General features: G+C 37.0%; 1 protein-coding gene across 1 annotated transcript in view; it reads left to right on the top strand.

The window, feature by feature from the left end:
* Positions 1-11,854, top strand: part of IQGAP2 (IQ motif containing GTPase activating protein 2) — a gene marked incomplete at its 5' end in the record, with an annotated part of 35,664 nt that extends 23,810 nt beyond the window's left edge. Inside the window, 9 exons of the mRNA XM_009866982.1 lie at positions 1,354-1,486; positions 2,128-2,230; positions 3,075-3,216; positions 6,513-6,600; positions 7,463-7,675; positions 8,984-9,144; positions 9,515-9,658; positions 10,581-10,689; positions 11,324-11,854. Of these exons, the coding sequence (XP_009865284.1) occupies positions 1,354-1,486; positions 2,128-2,230; positions 3,075-3,216; positions 6,513-6,600; positions 7,463-7,675; positions 8,984-9,144; positions 9,515-9,658; positions 10,581-10,689; positions 11,324-11,437 (1,207 nt within the window). The remainder of the gene's footprint in view (positions 1-1,353; positions 1,487-2,127; positions 2,231-3,074; positions 3,217-6,512; positions 6,601-7,462; positions 7,676-8,983; positions 9,145-9,514; positions 9,659-10,580; positions 10,690-11,323) is intronic.
* Positions 11,855-14,944: the final 3,090 nt, after the last annotated feature.

The raw sequence follows: 14,944 nt of genomic DNA, 5'->3' as shown, positions 1-14,944 counted from the left end.
TTCATGCAAAACTGAGTCCATGGGTAGTCGGCTGTGCTCTGTACTTTTAATGAAACCCTCATTAGACACCAATGGTGGCTGCTCTCAGCTGCCTGTTCCCATTGTACTCACACAGCAACTGCAACATTCACTATCTTAAAAGCTACCAGCCCTGCCTAGATCTTTCACTGTGCCTTTATGAACTTGTGTAGGAATTTCTTCAAGCCTTTCTTAAACCTTTGAGATCATTTACATCCACAACCTTCTTCTGCAACAATATTCAGAAGTTTGCTACATGTTGGTTAAAAAACAGTATTTCCTTTCATTTATGTGAAATTAACATTTTCCTGCTAGTTTCATTGCATAATCCCTTGGCCCATTATTGTGGGATTTGATTAATGATTTTTTTTTAGCCATCTTATACAACACCACTGTGATTCTGTAGGACTTGAATGTATCCTTCAGCCTTTTCCTCTCCAAACTGAGGAATCCTATTCCCCCCCTCTCCCCCTCCTAATACCCACTTTAAAGGTCCCCTGAACGTGAGACATGTATCCTCCTGAACAGTTCAGGGCTGGAACAATGAAGGCAGGATGGCTCCTGCAGCATCCTTGTAGGCCTCATCTAAAAACCTTGTTTCTCTCAGGCACTCCAATTCAGATCCTCTCACTTAGGAAAATGAAGCAGTCCTCTGACAGGAGGACCTTACTGTTTCTTGGCTGGTTGTGCAAATCCCAGAAGTTCTCAGTAGCTTGGAGACAGACCTGTGTCATCCTGGGGGGCAGGTCTCTGCGCTCCGTGCACAGGATAGTCATGTCAAAGTAACTTCAACCACACTTTGCACATTTTCCTCTCGATATTACTTCATTTCTAAACAGTATTACATTTTCTGTCATTTTGAGCAGCTTGATTTCTGAGTAGCAACGATTTAAACATTTGTAAGCCAAGTGGTAATTTTGTGCGGCTGTTTCAAATAATTCTTTCTCAGCACCCTAAATTCTGCAGAGTGACTTGATAAAATTGGAGGTTCTTTCTGTGGAAATCCTCTCCTAACTTCTAAAGCATTAAAGACAGACTAAGTGTTTAAAATTGACTATGTTATGACTCCTCGTTGAATGAGAAGAAAAAAATACTTAAAACAATCTCGGACCAGCTTTCGAAAAAGAGAGAATACTTTATCATTTGTATTGATGTGTAAATGTGTTTCTTCCAAAAGGCTCCTTCAAACACTGAGAGTAGATTGCAGATTATAAAAGAAATATAATGTATGTCAAAGACTGATTGTGTTGGTTTTGTGTTTTGGTTTTTTTTATACAAGCTGACTAAAGTGAGTTTATAGGGGACAATTATTGAAGTCTTTCTCATTTTCTCTAGGAATTTTTTTCAAGCAGCATGTGATGTTCCTGAACCAGAGGAGAAATTCAATATTGATGAATACTCTGACATGGTGACCCTTAGCAAACCTGTCATATATATCTCCATTGAAGAAATTATCAACACCCATTCAGTAAGTCATTGAAAATGTACTAGTCACAGAATCACAGAATGTCATCAGACTAAAGTGTATAGATTATTAAATACTTGCAGCAGAGAGTCTCTGGGGAAGGCTTAGTATTCATCCTCCCTTTTGAAATAATTTCGTCCAGAATTGGTCTGGAATTGAGTATTAGATTGCATTTTTCCTAGAAGACTGCTTTAATGTAAAAACATTATCTTGAATTACTATTAGAATATAACAATTTCTAATGGGAAGAGAAACAAATTTGTTCTAATCCAGTGAGACATTTCTCCTTTATTTATACTTACAAATATTGCCCTGTCTTGGCTAAGAAAGTGAAATAAAGTTGAAGAAGTTTCTTTGACTCTGGGAATAAAGGAAAAATCAGTGTATTTCATAACTTCGGTATTCTGTCATATGCTTAGAAACACATGCAATTCTAAACTATTAGTCCAGAACTGAGCATGCTTTCCTACCTTGGGTCCTCCATAATCCTGATCACACTAGGTCTGTGTTTCTCAGCATTTGGTCTCCAGATTTATTTACAGGTATATAAAGACACTGGGAATGTTTCCTGTGGGGCGGAAAGGGGGAGTTGGTTTTTGGTTTTGTTTGTTTTGGATAATGACTTCATTTACATTTGTTTATAGCTACTATTAGAACACCAGGATGCCATTGCCACTGAGACTAATGACCTGCTAAACGAATTGCTGGAAGGGCTAGGACCTGTTCCTGATGTAGAGTCTTTCCTTGGTATGCTGTTCTTAATCTTTATGGCAAGCTTCACTCTAGGAGCAAAATTAAATGGAGGCTTGGTTTACATACTCATGTCTCTCACAGTGACAACTTCATTTACTAGAGAACTCATTTCTGAACACTTCGTGACATTGCTCCTTACAACTGAACCTTCTTCCAACTGCAACATTCATTTGAAAGATGAATGACATGATTCAAAATCCCAGCATTAATTAAGTTTTGAGGAGAATGATCCAGTTTTGCTCACATTGCAGATGAAAAAACAAGTAATCTTTAACAGCCTGATCTTAAGATTTGCTGGTCTTGGCTAGAAACTTACAAGAAGTGCACAGAGAAACCTTAAAACAAATTTTTTTTATTTGGTCACTTAATTATCCAAATGAAGTTTTAAAAATTATGCAAATATATTAGAGAGTTATAAGGAATATGGTGACCGTTATTTAATTTGCCTTAATCGTAGCAATATGTGAACTGTTTAGAAAGTAGCGAGGATATCATGGACAATACCAGCTTCCAAGTGAATAGCCTCTTAACAGCTGCTACTCCTAAATTTTTCAGTATTGCTGCATGTTAGGACAAATGATGTTAAATAGTTTCTTTTCTTTGGAAAGAAGACGTGAGTCTCTAGTACATCAGCAGCTTAAAAAGTAAGAATTGGTGGCATTTCCAAAATATTCTAACTTGGCTTACAGATAGCTGGCTTATGGTTTTGATTGTTTAGCATCTAAAAAAAGACTGCTTCTAAATGGTAGAAATAGGGATTTATCCAGGTTGTTGTTTGCTTCATGCACTGAGTCATGGGAAAATTGGCACACTTGAAGAAAAACATGTTTCCTTACAGGGGAAGGAGCTGTTGATCCCAATGACCCCAACAGGGAAAGCACACTGAATCAGCTTGCAAAAACAGAGATTTCGCTGTCTCTAACAAGCAAATACGAGTTACGAGAAGGTGAAGGTCAGGATCTCAAAAGCCTGATGATAAAGTAAGTTTTGCTCAAAAAAACTATTTTCTAGCGATGCTGGTGTTTGTTTATTTTTTAGAAAAGAAAAGCTTACTTCCACTGTGCTGCCCTGCCTAAGTCCATTCTGGAGGTGCTGAGTACACTCAATCTTCAAAAGCCAGTTTTTGTTCAGTCCTATTCAAACTTTTGCAAAAGTCAGTGGTAATGTCAGTTCTTCCAGAAAACTCACAGAAAGATAAACATACTGCCACTTGTGTTTTGAACCACGATTGGATCATTATCTAACGTAGTAAGTGCTTTTCCATAACGTTGTAAAAGCAATCTGCTTTAAAATAACACAGCCTTGGGAAAGCAGAGATGAGCAGCTCTCTAGCCTTGTAAGGGACTGATAGTGTCACGCTCTGTTCTCCTCCCCCTCAAAAAAACCCCCACACTTTCCAAATATAAGGCCATTGGGCCTTTGAACAGGATGTGACTGTCACTATGCATGCTTTTACCCAGGGAAAGAAAATGATGTTTGTTTTATTTGGTGACGAAATTAAGAAATGACTACTGGGATACCTTGGGATACAGGCTACTTCGTAGTCAAACTTATTTTTATAAAAGCATTTAGTATCCATTTATTGTCACCTCAACTTGGGAGTTACTTCAAGCTGTCAAGAATAAGTATTGGATTATTCAAGATCCTAGTGCTTCCTGAACAAGGAGGAGGATGGGATGCTGCTCTCCTCTTAATACACTTATTTTTATCCTATAAGTGTGAAGATTAAGTTCACTTTAAAGGGAAATACAGCATGAGGACTTTTTGCAAAGCACTAGGAGAGCAGATACAGGCTGTAATACAACCCTAATCTGAATAATTTTTTTTAACCAAATCAAAATTCAGTAAACTGAGTTTATTCAGCCATACATGAAGTTTTACTTTTGAAGAAAGTTCTTAGCTATAATGTCTGTACTAAGTAGTGCAATTTCCATAAAAGCCATAAATGCATGTTTAAAGTTTGAGGGGAAAAAAAAAATCTGATTTTAAGTCCAAAAAAGCTCATGCTATTTATCCTAAAAGGAAATGGAATTTTTACACTGGTATTGTGTGGTTTTGATCTGAATCTTGAACAAGAAAACACAAGTTTTTCTTCAACTTGTTATGAAACATAATTTGAGATCTGAAGTATCTTCCTAAAGTAAACTTGAGATCTAAAGTCACTTCGTATTCCAGAGATCAAGGCTCTAGAGCTGTGGCTGAGCTGGTTTTGTAATAATGATGTGCCTGCTGCTGTCCCTTAAAAAAAGGACAGGAAGCACTTTTTCTTTAGCTCCCTCTGTGTAGGAGTAAAATGTTACCACTTAGTGGAATGCGTAAAGATATGCAAAATCAAGCTGAAAGAAATGTCTTTAATCCTCTGCACTGTGTGGAATTATCTTGAAACAATAGCATGGGAATTAATGAAAGAATTTAACTTTTCTGTTGCATAAATGCTTTCAAGTAATATTTATCTTATTTTGATGAAATGCAGTAAATCTGACAGAAGAATAATTATAAACTTGTGTTTAGATTACAGCAATATCAGAAGTTAAAATACTTATTGCCACCTTTTACACAGGGGATGTGCAAATACAGATGCTTGGCTTTTCCACCTTAGCTGCAGAGAAGTTTTTTACTGCAACTCTGAAACAGTGAGCACCTGGCTAAAACTCAAATCACAGCTGATTAACTGAATGTACCTTGTTTCTCTGAGAGTGACATGCCTCTTCTATAGAAATATTGATGTATTTGCTTATTTAAATTAAGGCTTCTGTGAAGAACCGTAAGATTTGCTGGTGCTTCCATGTAGAGGACCCTGTCAGGTGCCCGAATTGTGTGCAGGTGCCCAGGGGCAGGTAAAGGGGGAGGCATCCAGCCCCCACGTTGGTTGTTTCTGGAAAATATCAGAGCTGAGCATGTTCAGTGTGTGGGAAGAGGAGGCTGGAGGGAGAGGAAGTGGAAAGAAGCCTTTGGCCAGCCATGTCGATGCCTGTGCATAAAAAAGGCAGTGCATAAAATTATAATGCTGTCCCATGTATGTTAATGTAGACCGTGGTGGTGACCACCAAAGCCTGACAAAGGTTGGGTCAGACAGAAAAAGCCCAAGTGAACTAACTTTAGGAAACCTTTCTGGACTTTTTCACTTTTTTGTTTTTTCGTTTTTCTCTCGGCAAACTGCAGTGGATTCCAAGAGAGTTTCTGAAGGAAAAATACATTTAACAGCAGTTCTTCAGAAGCTGTTGAATATGATAGAACGGCTTGGTGCAGTTAACAGCAGCTAGTTTCCAAGAGGTTTAGCAGCTTGCCTTCTAACATGAAAGGAGCAGTGCTCCCTGTGCTTCCAGTCATTCCTACCTTGCTGCCCTTCCACAGAACTTTGGATCATAGAAAAATACTCAGTAGTTTTAGATAAAGTTATCTGTATATCAGTAAATCTTTTGTCCCATTGTACTGCATTTTTATGAGAACTTCTAGTCCCAAAACCAAAACCTCAAACTTTTCATAGGCAAACTATCATTTTAAACTGTCATAAAGTTTTATCACAGAAGCATTGATCATATTTAGACATTTTCCTGGGAAACTTAAGCTACATCTTCAAGTTTCTGTTAATTTTTAAGAATAATGAGCTTATTTCTCATTTATAATTCTGTCCTCCAAATTAACAGAATTCTGTAGCAGGATGTTCTTGGAAGTATTCTGGATGAAAAGACAGCAGGTTTTTTTAATGAGATAAATTCTGACAGAAAAAGAACTGGTTTAGATATCAGGGTGTAGCAGCTTCCCTTTTTTAGCCAGGAAATGCTCCTTGCCTGTTGCCGCTACGAAATATCTGCCCTTAAGTGGTCTGTGTAAATGCACTGTGTCCGATGTTAAATTCCTTCAGAAATTCAGCAGTTTTGAGTGCATTGCCACTTTATTCATTAAATATGACCTTTTGTTAGATATGGAACCGTGCATTCCCCTCTGCTGTTTTGTCATGATCATAATTTAAAATCTACCTGTGAGTTGTTGCTTGGATTTTTATTACGTCAAGAGTAACTGTTATACTGTGCTAGTTGGTAAACTGTTTTCTAAAACGTAAGGGGAAAAAAATAAGCATATATTTCTCTATTCAGATCTGTGTAGAAGCCAGATGTCCAACATCATTAATGGAAGCTCTGAGACATAAAAAGCTAGGAAACATAGCAAGTATCCTTAATGAAGGGAGAGCTTGCTCGTTTTACTGTTGAAAAAATTAAATGCAGAAGTGATCCAATGACATGTGTCTTGTAATATCCATATAACCTTTTAACAGGACCAAGAGACTTATTGTGGATGTGATACGAACACAACCAGGGGATACACTCTTAGAAATATTAGAAACACCAGCAACGGTGCAACAAGTAAGTGCTATATTGTGCCTGAATAGGGAAGAAAGTACATGAGCTATTTGAAAGCCTTAACTGATCTCTGACAGCTTTCTCCACTGCTTTATAACAATGAAATAATTGTTGTTGGGTTTAGACTACTCAGATCTATACGTGAGACTTGCAAATTTTCTTGTACTGTGTAATTAGTAACCACTTCAAAGAAACAGAAAAATTGTCTTGCTGTCAATTAGCACAACTAGAATAATTTTTTTCTTTACCTTTTTTTTTTTTTTTTTGTAAACAGGGTCTTTTCTCTCATATGATGTCATACAAACCAAATAGCCTGAGATGTGAATCCTTCTGCTAGATTTTTTTCTTTTTTTTCTCATGAACCTCAGTATTGTAACTCAAGCTCTCTGACACGTAGCTTATTTGCTTATGCAATACAAGCAAACATCTGCCTGGGGAGCTACTGCTATCCTCAGGATGGGAATTGAGTGGGAAGAGTTCACAGTTGAAGACTTCCCTGGAGATAGTGCCAGACAAAGCCATGTCTGCATGATGTGCACGTTAGCTTACCTCGGTGTGTACATACATAAGGGATACCTTTGAGATCCGGACAGTCTTCCCACAAATAAGTGAGATCATTGAGTTGTATGGCCGATTTCAGACATGCTTTGATTAATTGAAACACATGTCTAGGTGCTGAGATTAGTTACTTAAGGTATGTCAAAAGGCATAGTAAATGGGCTATTTTCACATCATATGGTAATAAAGGCTGCACCTTGATTCTTGATAAACTCCTTTGAGAATTTAATGTACCTGAATACTCAACTATTATCATGAGCCAGAAAATAACTGTTCTGGATTTTTTTATTCTTTTATTTTTACCCAGGAGTCTGAACACTTGAAACTTGTAGAAAAACGTGCCATCTTAGATTCCAAAACTCCAGAGAAAATGAAGCACAGTCAGTCTATTTTTGAAGATGGGCAGCTACCAATAGAACAAAAGAAAAGGAAAATTCAGAGAAATCTCCGGCAATTGGAACAAGCGGGATTAGTGTCTTCAGCAACTAACTACCAAGAAATTATAAATGAGATCGCTAAGGTAAATGGAACACGTATTCCTGTACATTGATCGGTTTTAGGCATCTACCCTAAATCCATTGCTGCTAGAGAGATACAACATACATTTTCCAGAGAACACTACACTTAGTCATTCTAGTATGCAGATAAGAAACAAATCATCTTTGTGTGCTGACTAATTAAATGAAAGGCAGTATTCTCATGCATAACTACCTGAACTAAATAATATATTACTGTAGACCTTGCTATCCAGATTTGACACCGATGCTTTTTTAATATCTCCAGTAAAATGTGTTTCAATGTAGTTTTTTATATATTAGAAGGAATCAGAATTACCCATTAATGTTTCAGTTAATAACTAATGTAGTCCTGGTAAGACTTAAGAATATTCTTAAAACTCCAAACATTCTCTGACTGATATGGACACTAATATGCATTGGATGGGCAGGACACAAGGACACAAGTAATGGGCCCATGTGCTGCCTGTCCTGGGTCTGATAAAGCACTGGGTCTGTTGTGTACAAATTGTGTACAAATCCTTTTTCAAATCCACACCCAACACCAGCAGTAAGAATCTTAGTGTACTGGATTATCTTTAATTACTCATGAGGAAATTACTCATACGTTACATGAGGGATTTACATATAATAATTTTTTTTAAAAAAATGCAAATATATTCGAATATATAAATGAGTAAAGTACTCATGTAAGCTAAGTCTCTAATACAATTACATATGTCATGTTGCATTCTGAAGTGCCATTTTGAAGCCCTGCTTGGTTCAGGTGTCCACATCTGCCTCTACCTGAGACAAAACCTTTTTACATATGTATTTGGTGCCCCATTCTTTTTCACTTCTTACCTATAATCCCAGATGATTTGTTATGAGAGACAATCTGGAAGTTGTTTTTATTTTACTTTCAACTACCTCAACTCCCTCATTACCTTCAACCCAAGCTCTAGTTCAGTAGTATCTAGCTTTTACCTAATAGAAGACCAATCTCATTTCTTAGGCTTTTCACCAGAAACTAGCTGTGGGAAAGCTTTTGTTTCTAGCAAGAAGATGTCCTCTTACTTATAACTTCTGTGTCCCCCTGGAGACCACAGAAGAGATCAAGATACCACCACTTGTTAGATGAGTAGCAGACGTCTTCCTCAGAGTAATGTAAACTGCAGTTCTCTTTACTGGTACCATGCTTGTGAGAACACGACAGTTCATGCTTTCTCCCATTAATTAAGTCAAGTTGTGTAATTATGGATTAGAATGGTAATAAGCTGAGACTTTTTAAAATACCAGATTAATAGACTGATTACATTAATAAATTTATTTAGGATATCCGGAATCAAAGAAGATACAGACATCATCGAAAAGCTGAACTGGTGAAACTCCAACAGACTTTGAATGCACTTAACTCCAAGACAGCATTTTACGAAGAACAAATTAATTATTACAACACCTATATAAAAACTTGTTTAGACAACTTAACAAGAAAGTGAGTTGAGTTTTCTTGTCATTTAATACATCAGTGTGTTTTATCAGAAGAGAGAGCAGATGTTAATCTATAGTTGAAAGATTGATAATCCACGGGAGTTTTCACTGTGATGTAAGTCAAAAGCCAGAAAGTAAAGTCTTATATTTATTTAAAGCTATCTTGCAGAAGGCCAGAGTGTATACATGTTTTCAATATATTTAATTGATGGTACTCTGCACACCCATTAGTATGTTTTGAAGTTATGCAACTTTGCTCTAAAAGGAATGGATTTTGTTCTTAGAATGGAAAAGGGTGAAAAAATGCTTAAAGAATTTTACTTTTCAGGTATGATGCAGTTACTCAAAAGCAGGATTTTTTGTTATCTTCCCAGAAATTCGCGGAGGTCAATTAAATTAGATGGAAAAGAGGAGGTAAGGGGAAGCAAAAAATTGAAGCAGGCCTCATTAAAATACACTGCTGCAAGGCTGCATGAAAAAGGTGTCATCCTAGAAATTGAAGATCTTCAAACCAACCAGTAAGTGTGGTATAAAGCAATTCAGAGTGTTTTCTTATCAACAGCTTAAGGAGTCTGGCTTTTGTTAAAAGAAATCTTTGGGTTCCTGCGCCATACCTAAAATCAACTCGGACTTTTACATTCAGAAGAACGATAAAGCCTAGTTATCATAATTCATATTTTTCCCCTGTACCTTGCTATATCATTACCTTGGAGAAAATATTTGAATACGCCTGTTTTGACATTGGCTTAGATGGAACTAGTACAAGACTAGCAGCACCTTCACTGCTAATGACTGACTTGTTAAGTAGTTGTAGCAGTTATCTTTTTCATTTACCAACCAATTACTTTCATATGACTGAGTAAACACCCATTTCTGCACTCTCTTACTATGGCAACATCAACAGATGTCGTGGTTTAACATCCTTTCTGAGATTGCTGTCGTGAAAATCTTCCATCCTTTGCACTCCTTCATCCATATTCTACATGGAAAATAGTTTTCCAGGTTGCAGGTTTTTTTTTTTCAAAGTTAATTCCTCAGATGGGGTAATCCACATGAGGCAAACTGAAATCAGAGAAGAGTGTGTATGCACATGCAAGGAGACACTCAGGCACGTAGCAGAATGAAAATCTGGCTGTCCTGTTCCTATGCTGTGGACGCTTGGTGATCTTTGTTTCCTGGACTTACCACAGTCCCTTTTTATTTCTCCCCCTCAAACCCCCCAATATAAAAGACTTGAGAGCTCTGTATTCCACACTATATGTATACCCCAAAGTCTCCAAGAAGACATCCCAGTAGGGATGGAGTGGTTCAGTTGACGCTGTTTACATTGCTTACCCTGAAAGTTCTTTCTTGTTCTGCAGGCTTTTTCCCCCACACTGTCTCTGGACTACGTAAAACTGCACAGCATACATAATCAATTACACTTCTTTTTGATTCAAGGTTTAAGAATGTGATGTTTGATATCACACCTGGAGAAGAAGTGGGTGATTTCGAAATCAAAGCAAAATTTTTGGGAGTTGAGATGGAAAAGGTACAGCTCCATTTCCAGGTAGGGTTTGAAATCTGTTACTCTGATATATAGTCACAGTTCCATTTCCTCTGAATGTAAACTATTTCAGATTTTTTAATATGTATTCATGAACTATTCAATCAGTGCACAGAGTTAATGTTTGTATTAGGGCAACTACATGAAATCAAAGGCCACATTAGTTCAGTTGAATTTGGTGCTAACAATGCCAAGGTCGTGGGTTCGATTCCTGTTCAGTCCCCATGTGTTGCCTGATGTAGTTGAGAGGTGGTATCCCTGGCAGCAGGGAGGCTGGATTAAAATGATCTCTAAGGTCCCTTCCAGCCTAAGCCATTCTATGATTCTATGATTAGTTCAGTGGTAAGCAGTAAGTAGCGACAGAAAACAGAATACACAGAAAACAGTATTTCTTCCAGTTTGTTGTTACTGAGAGTTTACCATTTGTGATCCAGAGAATGTGTAATGTTTGCCACACACATCCAACCATTGCTTGTTTAAATTGTGAAGGATCTGCAGTTTAAAATAGTTACCACATGATGAAAATGTAATTGTCTGTTGATTAGGACTGACTGACCCATGTTCAACTGAAAATGACCCCATCTTGCTGTAAGGTACGGATTCACACAGTGACTAATTATTTTATTTCTGGCTACAGGATTTGCTTCAGATGCAGTATGAAGGTGTGGCTGTAATGAAGATGTTTGATAAAGCTAAAGTGAATGTGAATTTGCTCATATTCTTGTTGAATAAGAAGTTCTATGGAAAATGAATGTCTTCAGATACCGTGAACTGCATCCATCAATGGGAAGTCTATTCCGTATTTGTTTTTGCTTTTAAACATGTGTTTGAAGCTTGTCACTGAACACTTTTTAATTTAATAAAAATAAACCAACAAATGTTCAGAGGAATGTACACAGTGCCTTTTCAGCATTAATAATGAAGCAGAAAAAGCGACAATAGATTAAACAGCTTCAGATTTTATTGGTGTTAGGACTTCCAAATCAAAATATTGTTTAGGAGACTCAGCTATTGTGGTTCTATGGATTTTAAGGTAGGCAGAAATTGATTTTAGTTGACTATATAAACCTTTTCCTATTAAAACATTTTTAAATGACCTCAGATATATAATATAGCTCTTATTAGACTTTAAGTATTTACCAAAATAAATCCTAATTTGTTTCTAAGGGATAGTTGGGGCAAGTATTTAGTTACATACTAAGCCTATTTTCTGGCAGTTTTCAATTGTAAAGCAAACTTATTGTGCAATTCAAAATTTTTATAGGTAATTATAAAGTGACAATAACGTCTTACTGTACAAAAATATATTTTGTGATTCATTCCTACTAAATGCACTACTGCCTCATGTAAAATGACATTTTCTACTTTCACAGCCTTTGGAGTGGCATTGGGGAAATCTGAATAGCGAACACTTGTTGTTCAGTTTGAAGTATTTGAGTACCTTTGGAGTGGCATTGGGGAAATCTGAATAGTAACCAGTCATCATTCAGTTTAAAATATTTGAATACGTAAATTGTGCCTGTCTGTCTTTTTTTTTTTTTTGTAAGAAAATGCAATAAAATCAGTATCTAGATTTTTTTTTTAATATTCTTTGGAGATTGTTCTATGTAAAATAAACGTTACCTAATTAAACTGGCTTGATTCCTAAATTTCACGTAAAAGAATCATTAAAGCAGCCACCCAGATGGTAGTGAAAGAACTTCTTTCAGTGCTTTTATAAAATTGAATCTAATTAAGCTTGTATTGTCCTCACAGTATATTTTGGGACGATTGTTCAGCAATGAAGACTTCATGACCTTTTGGTGATTGAAAGTGATGACAATTTTGTTGATGAACTAGTATTTATATCTTCAGAACAAAATTGTGTGCAGTAGGTAATGTGGTAAATGTATAAACTAAGAGAAAATATTTCGTACTCACACGTTTCTCATGACAAACATAAAAATGGGCTGTGAGGCATTCTGGAATGCATTGTAAAAGCAAATGTTAAGTATTAGTTTTGAAGGTGGAAAAAAAAACAGGGTAAAGTCAGTGGCAGATATATAGACTGCAACTTTAGTTGACATACCTGTCATATTATACAATCTGAAAAAAATTACTACACTTAGAGACATTAATTTATGTATTAAATTGGAACATTTGACTACTTTAAAACAGTTAATATCCCTAATTAAAAGATAAACACCTCCTCTGTGCTTTCATTTTTCTTCTAACTAGTTATATATAGGCCATTTCAATATTACATAAATACTACAGTACTAATACCTTAGTTCACTTAAAATAGCTGGATGGGAAGGTGATAGCAGCACTTTCACTTCCAAAGGAAAGTAGTGAATTGTACTTGAATGCAAATTCTACTCGCAATCTTTTGTTTCCTATTTGTAAGAGACTTGACTAATCCCTGCATATTTCAGGCAATTCTAGCTGAACAGTTAAGTCTGCACAGGTGGGACATTAAGCTGAAATCCAGACCTTTGAGGTGTCAAAAGCCTGGAGTTCTGCTGGTGAGACCCCACAGTCACTCCTGGATATACTGTTTTGTGTAATGCACTTGACACATCTGGTGACTGCCTAGTTATAATGTGAACAGCATGTTGATCAGTTATTTCATGATGTACACAAGCTTAGGAAAGCTTCTTAGGTTCCCAGGTAATAACATATATGAAAGGTACAGCCCATGTACTAGCACTCACCTTTTCCAACCATTTCTTGGGGTTCCTGCCCTTCTAGCGCACATCAAAGAGGAATTCTGATTTCATTTGTTTAAATGTCTTTTAGATTTTTGTTTCTTAATTAACTAGTTTGGGGCCTTATCACTGAACAAACAGTGAACTCTGCTAAACAGAACTGACAATAGTGATTTCTACCTAGGTTTAAGATTGATGGTAGTATCAAGTACTACGTAAATGAGAAAAGTAATTCTGTGCCCACCCACTGCTGTCCTATGCTGCTGACAGCTACGAAATACAACAAAAAAGGCATTTTGGAGGCTGCTGTAATTAAAGGCCCTACATTTAAAGGCTCTAAAAGTTATACAGCACTTGATGAAACCAGTTTCATTCACTGAATGGTCTTGTGGAAAGACTTGCATTGCTGGTGCAAAACCTGAGGAAAAGCCTGGACTACAGTTGCCACCATCAGACAAAATGCATCTTTCCTTGAAAGACTTGCCTATCTCTCAATTTGTCTTTCTTAGCCAGTGGCAGGGAAAAACAATTATCATACTTAATAGTCTGTCAGCCCTGCAGTTTCCATTTTTCTATCATATCTTTAGACTGAGTGCTTGGCAGCTCTAACTTAGTGTACTTTGGAACTTAACCATTCTAATGGGGCTCTGAAGCTCTGAAACTATCCACAAAGCTGCAGAACATCTTTTTTTCTTTGGCCAAGCAGACAGAAACACTATTAGAAGCAATAGCTTCGCTCAGTTTCACTCTGCTATCTGCAAACCTTCTTTAGCTGACTTTTTTTAAAAGAATACAGGAGCAACACAACTAACTTCCATCTAAATGCAGTTCCAAACAACAGTGACATCTGATTTCAAAAAGTTTGTAACTAGACAGACAAGCCTCTTCCTAGAGGCCCATGTTTCCCTCTTAAGATATCCTTCTAACCTCACCTTCTTTGACTGGTAATGCCCACCCCAGGCATGCACCAGGGTAATCTGTGTATTAAACAGCACAAAGATGGCTCCTTCCCCAAACGGTAATGCTGTAGCAATCTTACTAGAGAGCAGTAGGGCCTCGTACATTTAACAGGAATGAAGCTTCATCCTGTAACATGCTTCTGAAAAATGTGCAAGAAATAGAATTAAAAAGTAGTAGCTGGTAAAAGTTTAGAAATCATGAACTCTTTATCTAGAGAGAAAGTAGCAAGCTGACTTGCTTAACTACAGGATACAAAAGTTAACCTAAACTTATTTCTCATATGCAGATAGAAAATTTAGCAAACACAGGGTGGTTTTTTTATTATTCACTTGTTACATTTAGTCTACGAATATGAAAGGACAAAACCCTGTGACTGTTCCTTAAATCTGCAGCTGAGATACTCCCTGCAGATACAGCCTTCAGTTTCTATCTTTCACAAACTCTGTAGACCGTGTTTTCCTCTCAAGCACCACCCCACTCCCTAAGGCTCCTTGAAACCTCAGAAATACAAATACTAACAAGATGTAGAGACCCGAGGACCGCGTTTGTAGAGCAGCTTTACTGAACCAACCCCCCCGATCCACGAGCAGGCTTCGTTGTCGCCTGCTTCA

The sequence above is a fragment of the Apaloderma vittatum genome, unplaced genomic scaffold (genome assembly GCF_000703405.1).
Source record: "Apaloderma vittatum isolate BGI_N311 unplaced genomic scaffold, ASM70340v1 scaffold3073, whole genome shotgun sequence".
Classification (NCBI taxonomy): domain Eukaryota; kingdom Metazoa; phylum Chordata; class Aves; order Trogoniformes; family Trogonidae; genus Apaloderma; species Apaloderma vittatum.
This window is presented reverse-complemented; position numbering and strand designations above follow the sequence as displayed.